At 48.0% G+C, this 10369-nt stretch overlaps 1 protein-coding gene and 1 pseudogene across 8 annotated transcripts in view; one reads left to right on the plus strand and one right to left on the minus strand.

The window, feature by feature from the left end:
- Daam1 (dishevelled associated activator of morphogenesis 1) overlaps positions 1 to 10369 on the plus strand; it is a 167160-nt gene that overhangs the window by 133784 nt on the left and 23007 nt on the right. For all 8 annotated transcript variants that reach the window (XM_010611204.3, XM_010611205.3, XM_010611197.3 and 5 more), the window contains one exon: positions 7640 to 7724. In XM_010611204.3, the coding sequence (XP_010609506.1) occupies positions 7640 to 7724 (85 nt within the window). The remainder of the gene's footprint in view (positions 1 to 7639; positions 7725 to 10369) is intronic.
- On the minus strand, positions 4050 to 5590 carry LOC117287145 (annotated as a pseudogene).

Raw genomic sequence — 10369 nt, forward strand, 5'->3', positions numbered from 1 at the left:
TTCACTGCCTGCCTTGCAAGCACAAGGGCCCGAGTTCGATCCCTGGGACCAAAAAAAAAAAAGTGTCAGAGCACGAGGTGGCTTAGAGGTGGTTTGATATCTAAACTCTCTCTGGAAGACATTTAGAACTTGTATCTGTTAGATTATCTATTAAAGTCCAATTTAACGAACAAGTGCTATTACAGTGAGCACAATCAAAAGGCATGTCGTGAGTAGCAGAGCAATCTTGAGTCCCCCTTGCCCTTGTGTTGGCACCACATCCTTCAGGAAACAGGCTTTCCACAGGGCTCAGAACCATGTCCTTTTTTGGCTTAGCCACTGGTTGTTTTCCTGCCCCATCCAGAAAGCGCACAGGTGACGTCTGAAATGTGCTGTGGTGAAAGTGAAAGAAACCGGGCTGATCTCATTCTAATTCGGATTTATTTGGTTTTTCCTCTTCTTTTCTTTGAGAATTCATTCATTACTGTGCACAAAAAAGAAGTAGAGTCTCAGAGCAGAGAGGAGATATATGACAGCGTGCAGTGCCTGTTTTTAGACATGGGGCATATATTTGTCTGGCACTGTACTAGATCCAGTAGAATTTCCTAAAGCGTAACATAGTGTGGCTTCTTTTTGAAAACTGAAGGCTAACTGGAGAAGGAAAAGACTATGAAGGTGAGAAAACATAATTCCAGGATTGTACTGGTCTGACTTGAAGGTCGCAGGGAGTCTAGCCAGTGAGAGAAGGGCCATAGTTTACGAGAGAACGCGAGCCTCAAAGGACAAACACAGTGCCATCAACAGGGGACAGGGAGGACAGCTTCAAGGAGGATTGGAGCACCAAGAGCCCTCCCTGCCACTGCCTCAGAGCAAATCCTGGCAGCAGAGCCTGAGATTCATGTCTTGGGCCTTTAGAGGGCACGTGTCAGCCGGGGACGAGTCCTGGCTGCCTCTTCTACAAAAGGGAGATGAAAAAGTCCTAGTTTTGCAGGAGGCGAGTGAAAATTATCCCTGGTGCATGTGAAGCCTCTGGCAGGGGCCTCCACATGGTAGCTGTTCAGTTAATGTCCTCTTTGTGTGTCCCTGGGGTGAGGCATTGGTGCAGTTTGTTCAGGAGGCTAACGGTGTTTGCTCTAATGAGATTTAAAGTTTAGTTTCAGAAGTTTATAGATAAGTTGGAAGGAGTTCAGATCTGGATGCAAAGGGAACCTCAGATAGTTCTCTCTGTTACCCCGGCGAGTCCTGAGGCGGGGCGGAAAGAACAGAGAGAGGGGAAGAACCTCTGGTAGGACTTAGGTCTGATTTTGTGCTTAGGGCCAAAGAATAGGAATGTTTCAAAGATGATATCAGGGTTTCTTCCTTGGGCCGGGGATTTAGCTCATTGGTTCCTTCCACTGCCTGCGTCACAAGTGCAAGGACCTGAGTTTGATCCCTGCGTACCAAAAAAATTAAAAATTAAAAAAAATTAAAAAAAGATTTCTTCCTTTTCCATTCTTACTTGTCTTCCTTCTTTCATGCTGATTTCGTTCTCCAAGGCTGGTGAACCTCTCCATTTCTTTTCTTGCTGACCAGGGATTGATTTTACAGCAGTCCTTGCTCTGGGGCCTGCATGATGAAAGCTATGCTGTGTTACACGGGCCGTGTCTTCACAACCCCGTGTGTCTTGGTGTTTGCTTTGCCCCTGCAGCTCCTCCTCACGTGTCGTGGACGGTAGAGAAGACCTGCCCTAGCCTTATCTGTGTTAGATGAGTGGCTCTCCTGGCGAATGTGTGGTAGGCAGAGTCTGTACCGCTTGTTGGGCCCAGATCCCCTGAACCTCTCAGAAAGGCTAGAGGAGAACTTGTGACTTCGAACAGGAACTCCAGGGTCCCGGTGCTGTGCTGTTCAGAGAGTTGTGGAGAGCGTGGGATGGACATGACGCCTCAGAATGAGAAGCCGTGAAGGGCTTACTTCATGTCTACTGTAGACTGTCTGTTAGAATCCAATTTAATACAAACATCCAACGTGATGAGTATGTTATTATAATAGACCCCAGGCGGAGTCAGTGGCTTTTCTGCTGTGTATGTGGGTGTCATATACCATCTAAATTTCAGACTTTTATTCCCTGATAGTCCTCTCCCTTCTAAAAAAGAAAAGAAAAAGAAGAAACCTGGAAGCAACTTTACACTGCAAAATGAACCCACCTACAGTACACTTTTGTGAAGTGTTCTGCCATTCTTTTTTTCCAATTGCTCACTTGACATGGCAGCTGGGGTGTCATAAACCACCAAAAGCTACTTTGAAATAGAGGGATCTGGCTTAAATCCATCAAAGCAGAGCTTAGGCTGGTCTAGCTATCTGTCCTTATTTTAATTATTCCTGGATGTTCCAATTTTCTCAGCAAACTTTTGAAATATACAAGTTGGACTAGGTAGAAATAAATGCTATTTTAGGTTGACTGGTTAGTTTTCCTGCCTTGTGAAGAAAGTTGAAATAGATGTCTCAAAAATTGTCACCCTCCAGCATGCCAGAACTCTGCCAAGCTCTAAAAGCAATAAAAGGCTAGAATGGGTCGGGTACTTAAATTACAGAGATTAGAGACTCATTCTGTGGATGACACATGATACTCAGTACTCTGCAACCTATGGAACCATCCCAGAAGGCGGGTGCCCTTCTCCCCTTTCCCCCAGGTAGGGTTTCCTTTGTCTGATCCAGCAGGCCACGTGCCTGGATAGGTTGACAGGTAGCTTTTCTTAAGTACTAGCCATTAACATCTCCAGTCCCTCGATCACATTAAGAGGAAGCAGAATTGTTATGAGTTAGAGCTAGTGTTTAGTCCAGACAGCCTCTGGGGGTTACAGAGCATAAATATATACAACTTCAAAAGCAAGAAGTTCTGTACTTCATATGGGGAACTCATTAGGTTTCAATTCCTTTTCTTTTAAATGTAAAACAGAAGAACTCCGCAGAACTACGCCATAAAATGGGGTCTTCAGGTCGGTGTTAAAAGGACACAGACTTGTTGGTTGGTTGGTTGGTTATACCAGATCTCTTCTTGCAGTGATTATAGACATTTCCACACTTGCTGGCTCCTGATCGTGGTAGACTCAGTCTTCTGTCACGTTGCTGTTCTCGACTTTCCAAGTCTGCGCCATGGTGTTGGTCCTCAGGTTGACTCCAGAGCCTGTAGCCTCCTAGAACCCAGGGCTGCCCAGGCCTGTGCAGTTGGGACTTTGGTGCTGTGATACTCGTTTCTCCTGTTGTGTACTTTACCCAGGCCAGCTTGGGGAAGTTATTCCACTGAGTTGTGGGAATTTTTTATCGCAGTGGTCTGGTGGAGATGTTCATGAGGCAGTTGGTTGTCCCAGGAATAACTGAAACCATCTGGAGAAGTCTGTTGGTGCCAGGGTCGCTGCGCAATTCAGGGGCCGTGAAGCCACTGTGGAGGAGACGGGGAGCGTGTCACTCATCAGCGTGGGTTGTACGGCATTTTGCCTAGATGCTGCTGCTCGAGGATGATCAAAAATATGGTGAATGTTTGTTTTAGAACCTTGTTGGTGTAAAAGACACATTGCCGCCAGTCCTCAGAATCCTCCACCTCACTTTGACCACACTTACTCCATCATTCTTGCCACTTTTTGAAGCAGCTTTGAAAATTATTTTCTGTGAACTTCTTAAGTCATGTTGTTGTGGCTCCCTGGATGCCCTGAATTGGTTGAAAATGTTCACCATTCGTGGTCATTTTGACTTTGGGGGAGGGCCAGAAATTGCATGGTGTCAGTGCCAGCGGACGAGGTGGGTGAAGACACACTAATATTTGTGTGAGCCTGTTTTTCAGTAGCAACATTCACCCTCATTTGATCACACCTCATAAGGATACTTAGTCTTTTTTTTTTTTTTTAAAGACCCTAAATTTTTATTTCCGCTCTATGGACACCAAGGAAGCAGGGCATCTGGTGTCCCTGTCCACCCCCATCCGTCCTCCAGATCCAGGCAAGGTCTCTGCTGTAGAGCTGCTGATGCCTCCTACAGTAGGCCCACTGGTTTCCTTCCACCCCAGCAACTGTGCTTCTGGCTAGCCCTGCCTGCAGTCAGGTGGGGTGATCAGGCTGGGGGTTCCTTCTCAGACCCCAGACCTCGGCGCTGCTGCCCCTGTGTGGAAGGGCCCTGCTTTGCTTGCTGACGTGGAAGCCAGACTGTCTCTGTCCCGGGGGTCCTGCTGAGGAGCCAGGGTGGGAGACCCTGAAGGCACCACCACCTCATGCAACCCCCGGGGGCTGCTCTGTTCCTCACGCTCTGCCTTCCCGGCCCTGCTGAACGGGTCAGCGCTCCAGGGCCCTTGCCGTCTGAGACTCCTTGTCTCAGGTCCCTCTTCCTCTCAGGTCTGGTCTCACTGGCCTGGGCTGGCTTGGTAAAGACGATCGTCCTTCATCACAGCTGGAGGGGTCCTAGTTGAAGGAAGGCGTGTTGTCAGTGGGAACCGCAGGGTTCCGGGAGCCCATGAAGGCCCAGACAGCAGCCTGATTGCTTTCCTTGCCGGCCTCCGCCACATCCTCCAGGCTGTATTTGGTCCAGCATTCGGGGTGTGCCACATAGGAATAGGGTCCACCCATGGGGTGTCAGGGCTCCCATTGGCCCAGCCTAGGCCTCCTATTGGAGGCTGGCTTTAAGGCACCAGAGGCCGCTTGAAGTCACCATTTTCACTTATTCTGGTTTGGGCTGCAGGGGGCGGCATCTGCCTGGTTGCCCATTCCAGGCAGTCAAAAATGCTGTGGCTTCACTGGGGGAAGGTAGAACTCATGCCTCAGAGGTGGAAAGGCCGCACTGCTGTGGTGGGAGTGCCTGTGAGGCAGGAAGGGGTCTCTAGCTCGGGGGCCTCCCCAGGCAGTACCTCTAAAGACAGTGATTCCACCTCAGCACCACCTGGCCAGCTCAGATTTGCGTCTGAGTCACTCAAAGAGATGGAGTCAGAAGGCAGGGTGTCAGGCTGGGCTTGGTGGTGCACGCCTGTAATCCCAGCACTTGGGAGGCTGAGGCAGGAGGATCCAGACTGAGGCTGTGAGTTCCAGACCAGCCTGGACCACATAGTGAGCTCCAGTTCAGTTTCAACTGCATAGTGAGACCCTGTCTCAAACAAACAAACAAACAAACAGAAGGCAGGGTACTCTGCCTTCATACTGTGTCACTTGCTCAGTCTCTCAGTCAGGGGAAGGAGGTCTCGCCTGCTCCCAGCTTAGCCACGTTTCCTCTGGCCACACCACACGAGGAATTTGTCTGGTCTGCTACGTGCCTCTGGTGCGCAGTGGAGCCTGGCTGCTTGGGCCTAGGAGCCCCAACAAGGTCCTCTGTGGTAAGGAAGGTCCTCAGGCCCAGTCGTGGGGCTGTTTGCTGGGTGGGTCCTTGTTTGATGCTGACAGTGGTCTCCAGAAGTCATAGCAAGGCCAAGTGGCCACGTGGGGCGCACTGCAGCTAAACAAGGCGGAAACAAAGAACCATGGTATGTTGTTGCTTCGTCTGTAAGGTACAAACGCCGGGTTCAGGGGCGCTTGTGAGGGAGGGGAATGGCACCCCAGCGCCTGTTTAAAGGTAGCAGGGCACTTGCCCAGGCCGCCACACTGAGGCTGCAGGGCATGCTAACCAGCACTGTCCCCTCCAGCCTGTGTCTTCAGTGCCTGCGCCAAGCCCTTGGGGCGCTACTCCTCGGGCTGGCACCCTGCTGGACACAGGCTCCGGAAGCCTTCTGTCTTTTTAAAAACCTTCCAGACCTAGGGCCAGGATTTAGCCCAGTGGTTCTGCCACCTGCTTCACAGGCTCAGGGTCCCAAGTTCAATCCCCGGTACCAAAGAAAACAAAAAACAAACAAAAACCTTCCAGACCTGACATCAAAGGAAGAAACTGACGGAACAGTGCATGAGGGAGTGTTTGGGAAGAGTCCGCAGTACCACGCTAAGCGCACAGCAGTCTTTTAGGAACAAGTGGATATTAAGGTTAAAAAATTACTGCTACTTTTTTTCTGAGAGAGAGTATGTGCAGCTTGTGGTGTCCTTTCACGGCAGTACGTGCTTCACGTGGGCTGTTTAGCTCAGTCCTGTGTGCGTGTGCCTGTACACACACAGTCCTTTATTTTTTTACGTAGTTATTATTCCTGTTTTACAGATGAGGAGACTGAGGATTTATAAAAGAAATTTGGCAGTGTAAGAATCATGACAGACACTTCAAAACTTGCATGTGATGTGTGCACATATTGCTCTGTGCGGCCTTTACGTCTTTAGCCTCAGTCCTAAGTGTTACTCTTGGAGAGCACACAGATTAAAAGGACACATCACAAGGGACCTTCTAAGTGTTACTCTTGGAGAGCACACAGATTAAAAGGACACATCACAAGGGACCTTCAGTTTTGGCATTAGTGGTAGCTTGGTGGGAAGTAAGATGTGGAGCTGGGCGTGTTGGCTTGTGCCTGTAATCCCAGAATTTAGAGAAGCCAAGGCAAGAGGATCACAGCAGCTTAGTGACTTAGCAAGACGGAAAGAAAGTAAAAAATGGGGCTGCAGATGTAGCTTCGCGTGAAGGCCCAGTGCCAGTCCGTCAGTCCGTCAGAGTATGGACCTCATGCTCATGGACAGAGCAAAGGAATGATCTGTTGTCACACTGATAATACGATTAAGGTTATGTGCCCTGGGTAAGACTACTGTAAACCAGATTTTGGGGGTGGGGGTGAGACAGGGTCTCACTGCGTAGTTGAGACTGACCTGGAACTCACTATGCAGCCCAGGCTGGTCTCAAACTCACAGCGATCCTCCTGCCTCAGCCTCCCGAGTGCTGGGATTTGTGAAACAGATTTTTATACGTATATTTTGGTTTAATAACTTTTGTGTTTCGGTCAATACTTTATTATGGCTACTTAAGGCATAGGTCCCTAATTAATAAATCCTTTAAGTTTATGGTGGACAGGAGAATGGAAAACAGATTTGTGTTTTTTCCTAAATCCTTCCCTATGAAATAATAACTAGTAAGTAATATTTGTGTGTGTGTTTCCGTCGGGGACAAGCGATCCGGAGAGCTCGGGTGTGTGGTTACTGTCACTTTTTGTTTGACCTCGGGCAAGTCACCTCACCGTTCTGCATCTCAGTTTCTCTACCCGTTAAAGGAAAACGCAGTTATTTTGAAAATCACATAAAATTATACATGTGACAACTCCTCAGCTATGAAGGGCCGATTCATTTTATTAACAGTGGGCCAACTCTTGACATGTAGTTTCTAATGTTCTCAAAATGCATTTTAACCTGACAGCAAAGAGCTTCAGATATATCATGAGGTCAGGAATTGAGTTTTCTCGTCTCATCTGAGTGCATGGGTGCTGTACGTAGAATAGGATAGCTGCATGTGAGTACTTTCTCTGGTTCCAGTCTTCTAATCCTGTGCTTTGGGAAACTAAATGATAGAATACAGCAGCTCTGTTCTGTGTCCTGAGAGCATTACAAAGCCCTGAAAGAATGTTAAGGCAGTTTCAAAATCTTATTTTCAGTTTCAGAATCCTATTTGTCAGGAAGGAAGCTTTCGCTGAGAGATTTTGAGAAATACTGAACTTGAAAATCGTGACTGTGGTAGTAAAATGAGTCGTATTAAATTTGAATGTTTGTACCAGTGTTGCTAACAACACATTAACACTTTCTTTCTCCAGGTTGAAACTGTCCAATGATGAGATCAAACGGGCAATTCTAACAATGGATGAGCAGGAAGATCTGCCCAAGGACATGTTGGAACAGGTGAGCTGCCAGACACTTCTCAGAGCCCAAGTGCTGGCTTTCAGCAGGGAAAGAGATATTGGGAAAATCTGGCTGTTGCTAATAGATAACTTCCTCATCTCTGAATCAAGAAGGTTGAACCAAGGTTCCATGTGGCTCTTTGGGAGACTTCATGACTTTGTTCTCTGATTTTTCTGTGCGGTGATAGCTGAAAAGGAGTCACAAGTTTGTCAGAGCCTTTGACCCACACTGCCAAATTCTGTTCCTTGAGCTGCAGTTAAATTATTTTGTTTTAGGAGCTCACGTAGATATACTACCTTTAGTAGAAAGTATATGTTTCACAGGAATGCTGAGAGACATGTCAGCACTATAAGGTTACAAGCTGTACTACATAAACTGATGCATCACTAAAATCGTAATATGATTTGTATCTTGGTCTTGGTTCATCATCCCCACCAGCACAGAAGCCACTATTAAACCCCAGCACTGTCACCTGTGTCGAAATATCCATGTGTCATAACATGAAATGTCAAGTTATTGGGCTAAGTCTTGTCTCCGTTCATGTATGGCATCATCTTCTGTCGTAAACAGCAGTAGGTCCAACTGCCAGGCCCAGCAAGTGGGATTTACACATAGTTCACATCTTTGTCCCTAGACAGACTTTATTATTCACAGCTAGTCTCCTGTGGTGTCCTGGTCCCTCTTTATTTCTATAACATTTCTGCTTAGCCATTCTGACTTCATCCCATGTTGTTCAGTTGTCCCCGAAAGACAGTGTTTGGTTTTTTGTTTTTCTTTTTCTGGTGGTGGGTACCGGAGACAGTGTTGCTGAGCTAGGACATGTGCCCTGCCCCTTAGTCTGAACCTAAATATTTTTGAGCTTTGTGGCAGTATTCTCAGAATGCTTTAAGGCTATTCCATCTTTCTGTCTCATTGTCCATGGTATGGAATCAGATTTCTAATGTCTTTTGTCGGAGTGAGATCCACTTAAGGTCTACTATAAACACAAGAGCCCATGGATCCAGGGAGAATGCAAGGTCTCATTTGAAGCATGCTCAGCTCCAAAAGCAGAAAGCAAGAGTGTTTTGCCCTGCTAACTGTGGTCCTAGACTGTAAGGCCTTTCTGGGTAGCGAACCTGCTCTCTGTGTGCATTTTCCATGGTCTTCTCCGATGGCCTTGAGGGCCTCAGACAAAGTGGGAAGGAGTTATTTTTGTTGTGTCACCCCACACACCAGTGTGGACCTGCAGCTGGGGTCATCCTGGGTGAAGACCCTCGTGTAGCAGCAGAAACACCATTCATGCTGCCCTTTAAAGGTTTGATTTGTCAAGATAATGAATGACTGTGTCCCCCAGGCTCCAGGTGCTCTGCGTGTGGGTAGTGTAAAGACATCCCCCACCTTTTTAGCATGTGTTCCAATCCTCTATATACTCTGCTTTCCCCCACCATACTCCAGTCGCAACCATCCCTGCCCTGGGACAGTGACACCAGCTCTCTTCAGCCCTCTCCAGCTCCCAGGTGACCCTGCCTTCCAGTTGCTAACCTGGAGTGGAGCACTGTGTGTAAAAGCTGCTGTAGGATTTCTGTCTTTAGCCCCTATTGACAAGGTCATATATTTAAAATTCCATAAGATCTATTTACTGTGAAATTGCTCCCAGCAAAATTCCTCCTTGAGGGAAGGGATCCCAAAACCCTGCCAAAAGAGCTCACAGTGCAAGTAGAACACACTTCAAATAAACACAAGTAAGAAAATCTGTCTACTGACGCAGAATCTGGCCATGGAAGATGTTTTGACCTGGTCTCTCCCGATAATTTGGTGAGATCTCTGCTCAGCTCCCACGCTCTTTCTTTCCCCACTTATTTTGCTGTCTTCCTCTTCCTTCTCTTCCATACCCTACACTTCCTATACAAGTTTTGATGCCAGCATCTCTACCCTTATTTGTGATTGCATCTAGGGCACATCCTTCGGTTTCTGTCCTGCTGCTTGTGGCTGCTGAGCTTATGTCTCAGAGGACAGGAGCATGCCTCTTCCTCGGAATACATCTCTTCTTCTTGTTGCAGAAGCCTTTCTAGCTCTCCTTCCTCTCTCACAACTTTCTACCCACAGCGCCTCAGTCAGCTGTCCTTTAAGAAGGCTGAGCCGTGAGTGTGTACCTCTTACTGTAGCCAGAGACAGCCCACAGACTCCGAGCAAGCAGACAGGTGAGAGGGGGCTGTGCAGGTTGGCGAAAGGATCCCTAGACCAGAGCTGAGTCCTCTTGCCCAGTAGGTCACAGTTCATACTACGGGGGGAAAATAAACCCAAACCTTTTCCTCCCTCTCCCTCCTCCCTTCTCCTTGCCGCATTACCTTCCTGCCCTCCTGCAGTTAAGAAGAACAAGAAGGCACGTGCCCTGTCCATTGTCAGCATCTGAACACAACAAACGTGTGTAGGAACTGCCCAGCCAGGGAGCTTCTGTCTCCTCCGTCATCCCATTCAGAGAAAGGGACTGTCCCTTGCCTTTGCTGGCCCCATCCCTTCCTTTTCCTCAGGACCTGCATTGCTGACTCTGTCCTAGGTCGTAGTCCTTGTCCTGCTGATTCAGCTCGTTGATGTCTCAGCCTGTAACACACACGCACACACACACACACACACACACGCACACACACACACACGCACACCCACAC

Source organism: Fukomys damarensis, unplaced genomic scaffold (assembly GCF_012274545.1).
Source record: "Fukomys damarensis isolate Sample0158 unplaced genomic scaffold, DMR_v1.0_HiC HiC_scaffold_21, whole genome shotgun sequence".
Classification (NCBI taxonomy): Eukaryota; Metazoa; Chordata; class Mammalia; order Rodentia; family Bathyergidae; genus Fukomys; species Fukomys damarensis.